At 41.1% G+C, this 15,241-nt stretch overlaps 1 protein-coding gene across 1 annotated transcript in view; it reads left to right on the forward strand.

Annotated features, from left to right (window-relative positions):
* The window catches only part of LOC140907760 (potassium voltage-gated channel subfamily KQT member 1), a 744,183-nt gene that overhangs the window by 121,190 nt on the left and 607,752 nt on the right, over positions 1-15,241 (forward strand). Inside the window, exons 12-13 of the mRNA XM_073334512.1 lie at positions 5,319-5,337; positions 5,657-5,676. Coding sequence (XP_073190613.1) covers positions 5,319-5,337; positions 5,657-5,676 — 39 coding nt within the window. The remainder of the gene's footprint in view (positions 1-5,318; positions 5,338-5,656; positions 5,677-15,241) is intronic.

Below are 15,241 nucleotides of genomic sequence, written 5' to 3' on the forward strand. Positions count from 1 at the left end.
TGGAACTGGTCATAGAATCATAGGGTTAGAAGGGGACCACCAAGTCTAATCTCCTGCCAAGATGCAAGATTTGTTGGGTATAAACCATCCAAGACAGATGGCTATCCAGCCTCCTCTTGAAAATCTCCAGTGAAGGAGCCTGCACAACTTCCCTAGGCAGTCTGTTCCATTGTCCTACTGTTCTTAGTTAGGAAGCTTTTCCTGAGATTTAATCTTAATCTGCTGTGCTGTAGTTTGACCCCATTGCCTCTTGTCCTGCCCTCTGTGGCAAGAGAGAACTGTGTGATACAGTAAGAAAAATGTAAAATGTAGGCCAAAAGTAATCTCTGGACAATATTTGTAGACTTTCAAGTGTTTCCAGACCACTATCATGTCTCCCCTTAATCTCCTCTTTTCCAAACTAAACATACCCAGTTCTTTCAGATTTTGCTCATATGGTTTACATTCCATCCCTTTGATCATCTTTGTTGCTTGCCTCTGGTTCCTTTCCAGTTTCTCCAAGTCCTTTCTATACATTGGTGACCAAAACTGGACACTCCAGCTGAGGTCTAACCAGCACCAAGTTGAGCTGTAGTGTAACTACCTGTGACTTCCATGCTGTGCCGCTGTTAATGCAACCTAAAATTGCATTTGCTTTTTCTGCAACAGGATCAGATTGCTGACTCATGTTAAGGCTGTGATTCCTCAACTCCCAGATCCTTCTCAGCAGTGCTGCTGCCAGGCCAGTTATCCCCCCATTCAGTATTTGTGCATTTGGTTTTTCTTCCATAAGTGTAGCGCCTTACATTTATCTTTGTTGAATTTCATTTTGTTGTCTATAGCCCAGTTCTCCACTTTATCAAGATCCCTCTGAATTTTAGCTCTAATCTCGAAAGTGTTGACAACCTCCCCACCCCCGCGCCAGCTTTGTCATCTGCAAATTTTGATCAGTAGGCTCTTTCTTTCTATATTCATGTCATTAATAAAGATGTTAAACACCACCAGACTAACAAACTTCCTAACTGTCAGTGTTGTTTAGCACTGGAATAAATTGCCTAGGGAGGTTGCGGAATCTCCATCATTGCAGATTTTTAAGAGCAGGTTAGACAAACACCTGCCAGGAATGGTCTAGATAATACTAAGTACTGCCATGAGTACCGGGGACTGAATTAGATGACCTCTTGAGGTACCTCCCAGTCCTAGGATGCTTGAAAGGGCACTAATTGGTATTGATTTTATAAACTGTATTTTTTATTAGATTGCAGTTTGGTTTTTACCAGGGGATGGCTTAGTAGCCAAAACGTCATGCCTTGGGTAGCTATATTTCCTCAAACTACGTATTCAGGTTCCAAGCAGGGTCAACTTAACCCTTCAGGTTTTTTTTTTCAGGATAGGTTAATTGAATGTGGTGCTGTGTACTGTGTGTGTGTGTGTCTCTCTTCGAGCAGAACATGAAAACTGAGGTCCTATGTGCTCTGCTTGGGTAATTATACTGTTATATTTTGAAGGGGTATGGACTTGCTGCACTAGTCTTGTGCATCATGCTATGTGCTGGTGGTCAATATCTGTGTCTTTATCGTCTCTGTATTACCTATGAAATCAATCTTCATCTTGTAGCATAGGTAATAAAGCTGTCTGGGTTCCACAGAGATGGAACCAGCCCAGAGATGGCTGCATGTGTATGATTTGTTGAAGCACTCTGGGACCATTGGAACTGAAAGTTAACGTATAATATCTTCTATTTATAACTCCACTAAGCATACATGAAAGTGCCCCACACTTCACAGGAATGAATTAGATTCTGGTAGAACCTAGAGCTTAAAAGTATAGGCGATATCTGTGTCTTTATCTTCTCTGTTATCTGTGAAATCAATTTTTTTCATCTTCTAGCATAGGTGATAAAGCTGTCTGGGTTCCACGCTTTCTTGGTTCTTGCTATGGTCTCTAGTATGTGGTCTTAAAAATATGAAAGTTTTATGGGCAATTACCATGGACTTTCTAAACTTTTTGTAAAAGGAGGGGAATGGTTTGCAGGCCTGAGAAGAGTAATTATGGGCAGATCCTCTATGACCCAATTCTAATACTAACACCAGGATCACTGAAGTGCATCAGTGATGCAAAATCAGAACCGGGTTGGCTGCATCAGCTATGACCCAGTTCTAACCCTTTGGATCAGGTTGTGTTCTTTCATATATTATATCATGCTGACTTCTCGGAGCTTGATTCCAGTTTTCAAAAACAATGAACAGCAGAGTGCCGGCATTTGTTGCAAGTGGCTTTTTCCTTTCTCTTTTCAGTGAGGAAATCATGGTCACAGACCTGGTTGCACTACCTCAAATAAGTTCTATTTCAGGTCATGCTGACCTAACTCTATCCTAAACTGGCATGTGCTGAGTGAGCTGGAATTAGGGTGCCTGGAACCCGAGTCGTCTTCCAGTTCCTATCGCTGTTTAGCGGAAAGGGTCAGATTGGGTGTAATTTTCATAATGTTTCAAAGGCAGAAGGTGGGGGAGATCTTGCTTAGAATCAGAAGTAGTTTGCTCACCTCTAAATAGGACATCTCCCATTCTTTGTGGAGAAATTGAATCTTAAGAGATTCAGAAGGTTGTACAATATTTCCAATAAGCCAGAAATAAGCCCCTTCGTTTTCAGTTTAAACTGGTTTTTACCGAGAAAATCCCAGCTTTTATAGAAAGTATTGGTTTTTTTCTGATTTTTCACCCTACTTTTGTGTCATTCAAAAGTATAAAAACTTGTTTTATTAGGAAAATACAACACAGTGCATGAGATAAATGGATTATGATAACACATTAGTGTGTGTGTATGCAAAGATGCCTATTGAAGTAAGGCTATTAATCTAGAAGATACACACAATAAAAAAACAGGAAGGCACGCACACAAACTCTGAAGTGCGTGGACATCTGAACATACTCATGAATCTCACGTCCACCATGTATACATTTCAAGCTGTTAGCAGATAATGGTTTAAGGATTTGACACACTAAAATGTCAAGAAAAGGAAAATATGTATTAGAATACATCTGAGCACAAGGAAGCATTCAAAAGTTTAAAAAAAAGAAAGACAAGGATGATATTGAGTGTATGTGCTGCAATTATTAAATGTAAATATTTATAGGCTACTAGTTCTAAGTCTAAAACAGTTAACTACTTAGTCAATTGAAAAGTTTTATTTGGGGATTAGAGATGTTTTGTTTTCTTAAACTCAGAGGTAGCATTGTTTTGAATTGTTTGTTTTCCGCAAACGACATTGAATTCTGTTAATCAAAGCATTAATATACTGAATCCTTTTATCCCCTGTCTTTCCATCCAACAAAATAAACCCTGATATTTACCCAGAAAAATGAATTTTTTTGCACTGATTTTCACCTTTTTTTGTTGTAATAAACACTGATAAATTCCTGGGAAAAATTAAATAAAAACCAAAAATGAAGGAACCTAATTATATACTTCAATAAGCATGTTTAAGGAAGAGAGCAGTTGTCTTTAAAAAAAACTGAAGTCTGGGGGCAGGTCTTCACTACCCACCAGATTGGCCAGTAGTGATCGGTCTATCGGGGATCAATTTATCGCATCTCACCTAGACGTGATAAATTGATCCCTGAACGCGCTCCCAGTCAACTCCGGAACTCCAGCTTGCGAGAGACGGAAGCGGACTCGATGGGGGAGTGGCAGCAGTGGACTCGCCGCTGTCCTCACGGCTGGGTAAGTCGACCTAAGATATGCTGACTTCAGCTACGCAAATAGTGCAGCTGAAGTTGTGTATCTTAGGTCCAAACCCCCCTCCCCACCCCCGAGTGTAGACCAGGGCTGTGTCTTCCCATCAGCTCCATTAGTGAGCAAAGTAATTCTGTTCAGATAGGAGAGGGTTAGATTTAAAGGTTCAGTTTGAGATATAGTATTGGTATTTTTTCTTTCACTGACGTGCACACCAACGTTTTCAACTTTTTAAATTGTTTCAGATGTTTATTTCATTTTGATTGTTTGTCTATTTATCTCCAAAGGAAATTTGGAACATAGGCATGTGAAGTGCATATATTGCAATGGAAAATATTGTTTTTGACTTCAGTAGCTTTAAATTAAATAGTTAATAGACCTGTTGCAATAATAGTCAGTGTTACATAAAACTATTGAATTTGTTTCTACATTGTTAACTAGTTTAACACTTTAGAATAAAGGCAGCACAAGCATGTTTTGGAGTGTGTATAGCCTATAATAAGCAACAATGACTGAATGGTGGCTTTCTTTATTTTTATTGTAAAGAATTAGCTAAGATTCCAGTTGTGAAGGTTTTCTATTGGAATGTTTTATCCCCCAGAATAACATACTGAGAGCACTAGTTAGACCTGGGCCTAGAGGAAATAGGTGCTTTGCAAGTTTCTCCCCCACAGCTCTGCTCATGGATCTCTCAAAACCTTGCATTATTCCAGTTTCATCCTTTCCTAAAAAGAGACAGTCAATCATGCAGTACCGTGAGTTGGGCAACTAGATCTATACATGCATTTCATATGTGACTTCAGGCAGCCAAACTAGAGCTGACGCCTCAAGAAAAGAAAGGATACGTTCCAAACAGGGAACGGAGGATAAGCAGGCCTTTAAGAGTCTGCTCATCAGTCTTTGCAGTTTCATTTTTCTTCTTCCTTCCTTCCTTCCATCAGCAACAGAAAAGGAGAAAAGCTACCAGCACAAGCCAATAACCATACAATTGCTTCAATTCAAAAAAGTAGTATTAACCTCTTTCCACCAATGAGAAGCACCCAACAGAAAGAGCAACACTGCCTGTCCTGCAAACAGGAAGCACAGTAGGGCCTCTTTCCTGTAGCCAGGAATTCAGAAAACAGCTAGACTTTCTGGGTCTCAAAGCTTTGAAATCTTAGCCCAGGAAGCGCCTCGCCCCCCCCTCACCCATTCCCCTGCCAGCGGGAAGAAGAGCCTGTCCTGACATAGGGAACAGCAAAAGGTCAGGCCACAGGCTTACATCTTCCATCATTCCCAAACTGCCTAAAGTCTGTTCCTAAAATATTGGGGATCAACACCAATTTCAAAACAAGCTTGACAGATGAAATCAATAACATGAGGGTCTCAAGCCGCCACTGTTGAATGCAAAGCCCCCTGATTAGGAAGCCTTTGTTCACAAATGTTCCCTAACTTGGTCTGTATCAGAATTTCTGTCTGGATGGTGATGTAGGCACACAGGGGATACTTATTGCATTTAGAGCTGTATAAGACAAGGAGGGAGAGAGATTAGCCATCCTGTTCCAGTCTAGTCTGAAATGCAAGAAATGCCACCTTGGGTCAAAATGCTGTGAGAATGTAGCTAGCCTGCATATTCAGATATGAGTACTACATGTATGTCATGCTTATCTACAGTACTTGGAAAACAAAAACAAACAAAACAGAACCCCAAGGTTTTCTAAGAGAACTAAACGACTTGCTCTCTGATGTGGTTGTGAAATTCTCAAGAACTGGTGTACCAGAAGATTCCTACATCCATGTTGACCGTGCCTTTTGATACAATATCCCAAACCTCATCTGCACGTTTACTGTGTCTGACTGGTAATCTCTAGACCTACAAACACACTGGATCTGATTTTCAGATTGGGTATGGATGAAGGGATTACAAGGAACACACCCGATCTACCACCTCCCTGCATTCTAGACTCATTACCATTCCTGAAGGCTGAGAGCAGAAAGAAACAAATGTTACTTGCAAAAAATATGTGCAATCACAGAAGAGTTGAAATTCTTGTGAGTCTTTGATCTAGCGATGGAAGAGGCAAAGAAATCCCACCTCTCCTTTCCCATAGCAGCCAATAAATCAAACTTCACTGACCTAGTGCTATTGACCATAAATTGTCTTAACACAAATTTTCCATTCCACTCCAGAAACCAGCACCTCCCTTTTGTGAAGAATTATCTGCCATCTCCTACTAGAATACCACCCAAATCTGAGATGGTCTTTTGGATCCATACATTGGATGTAGGCCCAATAATATGATACTTCTCTTCTCAGAATTTCAGCCATTCTCTCAACAGGAAGCATTAGAAGCACTATGGGAAAACCAGGCTGCCATCTGTGATTCTCATGCATTTCTTCAGGGCTAATAAGAGTCCAGCATACGAGGAGACCCCTGTTAAATGAGACTGTCAACTCCTCCTCTGGAGAAGAAAATGTACTATTAGAGCTGGCTAATTTTTTTTCATGCAGAAAGTTTCCTTGCTGAAAATACAGTTTTGTCAAAATTGAAATTTTTCATAGGAGAATTTCAGTTCTGGCAGTTTTTTGTTTAGTTTCAGTTTAAAATGTCAATTTATTTTGGTGTTTTGTTTTAATCCATTCAAAATTTTCCAGGAGGGAACTGAAATTGTTTGACAAATTTTAACAATGATTTTTCATTTGAGATTTTTTATGGGGGAAAACCCTTTTTCCCCAACCACCTCTACGTATCACCTATCCATAAATCATACCATAGTCCAGCCAGTGTTTTAGAAACACCCAATGAATTAATTTCCATTCCTGAGCAAGCTAATTCTCAAAGAGCAGTGTCTCCTGTTTGCCCTAAGTACATCCAGTATCCTGGAGCTTTCCCAGTCAGTGAAAAATGCGTCATGGACCATTGATTTTACCCTATATTTTACCGATTTCACAGGGGATACCAGAGTTTCTCAAACTGGGGGTTCTGACCCAAAAAGGAGTTGCAGGGGAGTCGCAGGGTTATTTTAGGGGTGGGGATGATCGTGGTATTGACAGCCTTACTTCTGCACTGCTGCCTTCAGAGCTGGGCTGCCAGAGAGCAGCAGCTGTTGTCTGGCCGCTCAGCTCTAAAGGCAGCACCCCACCAGCAACAGCACAGAAGTAAGGGTGGCAACACCATACCATGCCATCCTTTCTTCTGCACTTCTGCCTTCAGAGCCAGGCGGCCAGAGGGTGGCAGCTGCTGACTGAGGGCCCAGCTCTGCAGGCAGCAACACAGAAGTCAGGGTGGCAACACCATACCATGCCATCCTTACTGCTGCTGGTGGCAGCTCTGCCTTCAGAGCTGGGCTCCCTGCCAGCAGCAACAGCTCTCCAACTACCTAGCTCTGAAGGCAGCCCCGCCACCTGTAGCAGCACAGAAGTAAGAGTAGCAGTACTGCAAACCCCCCCACCCCACACACACACATTAATGTCGTGACCACCCCTCCTTTTTGGGTCAGGCCCGTTACAATTACAACAGTGTGAAATTTCAGATTTAAATAACTGAAATCATGAAACTTACTTATGACCGTGAAATTGACCAAAATGGACCCTGAATTGGTTAGGGCCCTACCAGTCAAGCTTCAGCTCATGATATGAAAAAGATTGCATTAGTGGGACTAAAATCTGTAATTGTTAGAGCTGGTCAGAAAATTGCTTTTATTTCTAGTTCTTGGCTGAAAACCTAAACAATGCCATGGGGACCTATGTTCTCCCACATTTGCTTCAATTTCTCATTGAAAACACTAGGGGAGACTCTGAAACAGCAAAAACCAAAATGCCCATGACAAAATGATAACCTGCAGCTCAGATCATTGTCACATGAGAGACACAGCACCATATCCCAAGTGTCGGATGGCTTTGTGTAGATCAGCAACTGGATGAAAAGTAGGATACATTTTGCTCCTTCTGGTGGGGAGAAGGGAGCACTTCAGACCTCCCCAGCTTTATAGTAACACCTTTTACTGAGGACAGCTGCTCTCAGATAAAGTCAGTTGGCAGACTCAGTATTCACCTTAATTTCTTACTCCTTCACGGCAGTGAAAAATACCCTTTCCATCTGCAGCTAGCAGGAAGAGTCAAGACTTGATTATTGTAATTTTCTGAACCTAGGTATGAAACAGCCAACCTCAAAGACCTGTAATTGATTCAGAATATCCTGGCCCATCTGTTTGGCAACATCAGCTGTTCACACCACATCATTCCAGTGCTCTGCTCTGTTTGTAGGGCTTCCATAATCATCTGCAAATCCCTTCATGGGGAGATCCAAGTTACACTAGGGACCTCTTCACTCTGGGTGAAAGTGGCCTCTCACAATGGCTACACTTCACTGGAGCAAGGTCCTATCAGCCTTAAGGGTGAGGGGTGGGGTGTGTGTGTGTGTGTGTGTGTGTGTGTGTGTAAAAGAGTGCTTGACTCAGCAACTGGCCCAAAAATCAGGAGCTTGTGCCAGGAAGAGATCAAGGTGACCACAAAACTCAGCACCTAAAGAACAAAATCCAAAACTCGCTTCATTTGAGCTTTCCCACAGTAATGCCACAATAAAAAAAGGAAAAAAAAGTCTAGTCTCTGCTGACTGAGGAGCGTATTAAGGGAGAAATAACTCTAAGTACATGCTTCATAATTTGGGAGGCTTTCACACACCAGGTGTGTTGTCATAAAAACCTAATCTTTTCCTTCGCAAAGAATTAGGATCAAACTCAATTTTTTCTTGTAACAGAAAAAATAACCTAAATGAAAAGCTCGGTTACAGGTTTGTTTCTGCCATAATGACTCTAGAAAGTATCAGTATAAGCTTTAAAATTTCCATGCTGGTCGAAATGGAATGCTTCTTCATATGCTGTAACGTGTAAATGTGTGTGGTGTTACACTGGGTATTCATGTCCCCAGTACATGGTAAAGTACAAGACTGAAGACCCAGTGTCCTCAACTTACAGAGAAGTGATTGTTTGATGATGCTTCTAGAAAGCTAATGCATTTATAGAAAAAAAAATCTTGAATATTATAAGAATCTGCTAGGTTCCAGACTCTGTAATTAAGCTGAATATCTGCATCATTTGAAGCTCAGAGGACAATGTGTTGAAAGTTCAAAATGGACGAATTAAACTATCTTTTTTACCTTGCAGTAATGTGCATAACTATTATTTTAGACTTGAAGGTAAATTGCTATGCCATTTAAAAATCTCCAAATTAAACTTTTAATGGCTAAGTATTAAGTCATATATGTAATTTGAAAAAGAGAGAGTACTTTCCCATGAAAATTCTTTCTTTTCTACCCCGTCCTCCCCCGGAATTCAATAGATAATAACTATAGGGATCATTGGGACTTGTAGGTAAGAATAGTTTGGTTTTAATTCAATCCATTCATAAGAAAATTTTTGTCTTGACTTGCTTCAGTTTTGAGACAAATACTATAATTATTCTGTTGGCTAATGAGATTTATTTTAATTTCCAGTCTTTCCAATCACTAGAGGATAAGCAGATTTGTGACTTAATAGTAAAAATTCTTTTTCCCTGAATTCATAATTAACTGCTAGTGAGTGCTAAATTGTTCTACAAGAGTGTGATGCAAAAGATTGCATTAGACCCGCAAATAATTGATACAGTGCACTGTAATGCAATATAATTGGTTTTGTGTTCTGAGTCACAACATGAACAAAAATTCAGATGTTTCCTGTTTTAATGTCATGGCAATTTGTATGCTTTGAATAATAACAGTAGTGAAAAATGAAAACATTTTGGGGTTTATTTTCTTTAACGGATACAATAACTGTCCTTCCTTTCAAAATAAACATTTTTACTATAATGGCAGTTCTGAATCTCATAATGTGAAGTAACTCTATATATTTTTATTACATGATATGTTCTCGTGTGTAACTTTAAGAGTTTGTATGTGCTAAGAAGCTCTCTCTGCAGAACCAGGAAACTGCTGAGTGACTTTTCACTGACTATTAATTGTTTTATTTGAGGGTCAAGTTCTTCTCCTGTTTTTCAAAAATCAATGAAAGATCAGTTTCAAAGCTAATATAGGCTTGTATTTTCCCTGAATGTGCTCACTGTACATCATTTTTCAGAAATGCTGAATTAAGACAATCAATCCACGTTCTTTGCTAGCCTAAAAAAGTCAGCTATATTAGAATCAGTGTTTTGAATTTGGACAGCTGATCCTCTGAATGTATTCAGAAGCTGTAGATGGTAACTCCAACCCTGAAAATGCATTTCCAAATGGATTCAAAATGTCCTTGAACAATGTGATACAAAGTGAGTAAGAAGAATAGTTCAAATTGCTAATGATTGTTGAGTGGCATTTAAATGAGCAGAGGAATACCTGTTGAAGTTGAAATGAATGTCAGTATTCTATAGCACAGAACCGTTTTCAATGGTTACTTTGGACACCGTGTGCATGCAGTAGTCATGTTGGGTTTTCTGCTTCTGGAGAAGTCCTGTTCAAATTCCTCTTGAGCTGCTCAGGGCTGGAGAAAGATCTGTGCCAGAAAATGAACTCCTTGATGACCAGAAGTGTCAGCAATGGATTCTGTGCAGTTTTAGCTGCACAAGGTTGAAATGCAATCATAGACTACCGTGATGGAATTGGAGCTGCTCTGTGAATACTGCACATTGACCTGGTTATTGAGATGATTCCTGTATAACTATATTGGGTTACATCAACAGGGCTTCAGATGCTGCTGAGAAGTCTGAAGATGTTCGGCCTGCCTAGGTTCCCTAAAGATCAGAGATGCATCTTTTTATCTCATGATTTGTTTTTACTGCTTCTGTTTCTCAGAGCTGCTTATTTCATGTTGCAGGGTTTATTTTTAACACTTTTTGAGGGTTTTTTATGTAGTTGTCGAAAAATCAGGATTTCCAGGGCCTTTCTTTGTATATGCTGTAATGAGTAATCTCTTTGTAATGTTCCCAAGTGCTCTTTAATGTAGTGCTGTTTGAAACAGCACTAAGTTAAAAAGCACTAGAGAACATTTACTGCGCACCAGCAGGATCTTAAACTGACCTGTTAATGTGCAGCTGCTCTGTGTAGACAAACCCTTGGATTCAGGTAACCATTGCTGGTGTCTTCATTCTGGTGTTTTGTTGGATAAACATCTTTCTGTCTGTCTCTTGTATCAGTGGTGTGTGTTGGTTAAAACTGAAAATTGGAAGCTCAAAGAATAAGCAATTCCTTTTGTTTTATTGCTGTTGTCATTTATTGCAACTTCCCCACTGTCACAATGCCATTATTACCACAAATATGTCACTATTACAGGGCTAGCTCCATTTCTGCCCTCTAAGTGTACCCCTGCAGGTATTAGGCCTTGTGCCTTTACCTATCCCATGATGGAATCATGCAGTTGTCCCACTCTGAGACCGGGCCCTGGGCTATGTTATCCTGCAGGTATACACTGCAATTAAACACCCATGTCTGGCCCATGTCAGCTGACTTCAGCTCAGGCTGTGGAACTGTAAAATTATGGGGTAGACTTTCAGGCCAGGGCTGGGACCCAGGCTCTCGGATTCTCCTCCATTTTCAGGGTCCCAGGGCTCAGACTCCAGCCTGAGCCTGAATGCCTACACTGCAATTTTCCTGCAGCCTGAGCCCTGTGAGCCTGAGTCAGCTGACATAGGCCAGCTGTGGGTATTTAATTGCAGTGTAGGCATACCCTGTGTATTCACCATGCTTGCCCAGCATGTCTGAACCTGTTTTTTTCCCCTGTTTGAGGAGTCTGTGGTCAGTGATATACAATCACAAAAGAGCCTTCTTAAAATCATAAGGAATTATTTATTTATAGGAACAATGCGTAAGAGAGAAGAGTCTAAAACAACATGAAGTCTATACACGTCTATTTTACCTGAAGTCTTACCATTTCCTGATGGTAACCTAGGCAAACCTAACTTCTTCAGACAGCACAGCAGGTACCTGTGTCTTTGTCTGGTTCCCCCAAACAACTTCCCCCTCTTTTGAGAGAGACACACTGTGATGGGATCCCCAGGTTGCAACCTGGGACTGTGAGACCACCGTGCCCCTTTAACTCTCTCCAGCCTGGGCTGTGTGTCACTAGCAAAGCATTGTGAGAAGCAGCAAACCCCTCCAGGAGCTGTGATAGCTCAGGACAACAGCACGTGGAGCCCCACAGCCAGCTAGATTGCATAAATGCTCCCTGAATCACACAGAGAAAGGCACCAGAGCCAAATCCTCCCAGCACTGTACCTCAGGAATATACCGTCTTGCACTGCTCAAGATGGGCAGTGCAGATTTATTAATTTGGTTCACCACTTCAGCAATGGAAAGTAGACATACACCAGCCTTGACAAAACCTGAGCAGATCTGCCACACACTTCATACAAACTCACTGGTAAAGATAAACTGTAAACCAAATTTATTGACTGAAGTTCAGATTTTAAGTGATATTAAGGGATACGCAAAAAGTCAGTTACCAAAAGAAATAAAATATAAGCAGGCAGTCTAAACTCTCAACCCTATTAGATTGGGCAACATCTAGATTAAGCAGTTTTTTTCACCACTGGGTAATGCAGTCCTTAATACACACATTTCCTTAAACCTGGGCCAATCTCCTCTATTGGAGTCTTGTCTTCTCAGTGTCTTAGTTGCTTGCAGTGTAGGTGGGGGCAGGAGAAGGTTCCCGCATGTGGCCGCTGTGTCTGTTTTATACCCTCAGTCCATGTGCTTGGAAAACATAAGTCCAGGCATGTCTGGGGGCATTGATCAGTCTCCAGGCAAGGTTGAGCAATTCCCCTGGTGTGGCCTCATGCAGATGAGTCATTGCATTGTAGCTCCCTTGCTGGGCAATGGTTGTTGATGGGTTGATTGATACCCTGCCCGGGCGTTGGTTATTTTCCTTGCTGTTGCCTCTGGGGAGCTAATATCTGGCTGATTCCCCAGTTTACAGCATGTTTTAGTGACAACCATACAACACAATTTTCATAACTTCATATGCATTAATGATATGTATGTATGGAGAAATGACTTTCAGCAGATCATAACCTTTCCCCTGATACCGTACAAGGCATGCTTTATATGTAAGACCATGATTATATAAAAATGAGGAATATTGGGGTTCCGGAACGTTCTCCCAAGGTACAGAATGTCACACACACCCTTTTGAATCTGCCATAATTCTTTTCCTCTTCTGTGTTCCCAGACTCTGGGCACTTATGGACTAAACAAGTCTGGTAGGATCAGCAGGAGGCAAAGCCAGAGTCCTCAGAGCCAGTGTCTCATAATAACCCTCAAGTATATGCTGAGGGGAGGTTTACCTTGAGTTATTGTTTTCCTTTCTTGTTTTTCCTCACAGCCCTATTGATTTAACCCATACAATAGAAATTCCAATAACGAGGCCAACATATAGTATTAATAAATTATTACAGAACAGCTCCAATTCCATCACAACTACAACAGGCCATGTTTAGCACAATTTCAGAAAAACATGCCTCATGGGAGCAAGTCCTAAACATACCTCTCTAACATTGGCCCGGATGAACACCACTTAACCGGTCTATGCATGCAGTTAAACTATACGTAGCTGACACCTTTTGCCAGACGTGTGTAGTTTTTAATATTGTAAACCAGTCCTTTGATGTCCTTCAACACACTGCTGCATCCATGCATTGCTGGCCTTTGGGATGAGAAGGGATAAATTGGGACTGGGCATAGCATAATAAGAAATCTAGAAGGTAAAGCTAATTGGAATAGAATTAGCTTGTTGCTGTAGTCCATGCTCTTGTCTTTGCAGTTGTCATGCCACTGTATAATCAATATGCATTATTGTCACGCAACTTTTTTTTTTTAAATCAGAAGGTTAATATGAGCAGGCAAAAATTACATGGAAAATCGTTTTGAAAGGTACAGCGTTGATAGCACTGGAAATTTAAGTCTGCTTTCTGTGTAGATAGAGCTAGAGCACCAGCAGTGCATGCTTCATTTATGTTCCTCTATCCTCTTCTGGAGGATCCTATCTGGGCGAGAGCAGATACTTAAGTCTCCATGTCCAATCAGTCCTTGACCTCTCTTCTGATTCTACAAACAAGCTTGCCTGTCAGCCACTTCCAATTCAAATTCAGTTCCAGTGATATGGGCATTTAATGTTCACTGGGAACTAGAAAGAGAACATAAATCATTTCATATGGATTATAATTTTGTCTATGCTTGTGTTTGTAAAAATCTGAGGCTTATTTTGTATTTGAACACCTTTTTCACAGTAATCTGAAATTTTGTGATTCTACAGAAAATGCCTTTATATATACATTGCACCCTTCTTGCCCACTAGGTCTTACAAGGATGTTCAAGCAATCAGGTAGGTTCGAAGCATCTTCATACTAATTCAAGGGTGTATTTTATTATTTGCTTTCTGCCAGTGTTCAGATGCAGCATGCCTTAATGATTTGGAGTTACATTCTGTGTGCTCATTTAAACGCCATGCCATCCCACCACATATGTGAGGAATTATGATTCTGTGGTATGCAAGTCAGCGTGTAACTTCGTCTGTACATTTATATGGACAAAAGATGATAGAAAGACTAAAGTGAATAGTAGTGTCTAATTTCCTGTGTAACATGCTTTTTAAGTGTTTGATTTAAATTGGCTACCTGTGATACCAGATGTGTTATCCTGCTGAAGTTTATCTAAGAGCATGTCTAGCTGGCGCCTTAGTCCACACAGGCTCAGGTGTAAATTCTAATGTGCACTAGTATGTTGCACACTAACTGGCCCATGTGCACCCTGCTGGGGCACAGTAAAACTTCCCTAGTGTCCATTAAAGTAGTGCTGTTTGAAATGGGACTACATTAGCATGCAATAGGGAACTTTTAATGTTTTCCAGCAGGGTCCACAGAGGCTAGTTACTGTACAACTGGTGTGCAATAGAATTTACATCTCAGCTGGTGTGGATGTAAGCCATCCCTAAAATGTTCACAGCAGAATGTGGTACAAAGTACCATGAATTTCTCTCTCTTTTTTTTTTTTTTAAAAGCATACTCTTTGTATATGTCTAACGTTATGCTTAGAGTGAATATGCCACTGCCTACTTGAGATTAATATTGAGCTTCTAATACTAGAACAAGGGGTTGCAAACAGTGGTGCCAATTCAGATATTTGGGCAGAGGGGTGAGGGAAGCTGCAATCTCTGCCCCTCCTGGCAGGCACCCTGCCTGTTCCAGTCCCTGCTTCTCCCTTCCTCAGGGAAGCCAGATCTTGCTTGGCTCCATTGAGTCTACCCTCTCTCTTACCCACAGAGCACATGAGCCACTGCTGCCAGAAATTGAGTTCTTGGCAACTTTCCTGTGCTCTGACTTCCCATGTGCCAAGTTGCAACATCGTTTGGCCTGGCTGCCCTTCTGTCTGTATGGAGGGACAGTCAAGCCACGTATAAGTGGCATTCTGACCATGCAGCCAGATGACTTTGGCAGCGTCTGTATTGATTTAGTACGGGACCTCTGCTTAAAAGTGGCCATGCATGGCCTTCCAAGACCTGTGGAACTCTGAGTACGTGCAAAAAC

This window comes from Lepidochelys kempii, chromosome 1 (assembly GCF_965140285.1).
Source record: "Lepidochelys kempii isolate rLepKem1 chromosome 1, rLepKem1.hap1, whole genome shotgun sequence".
Classification (NCBI taxonomy): Eukaryota; Metazoa; Chordata; order Testudines; family Cheloniidae; genus Lepidochelys; species Lepidochelys kempii.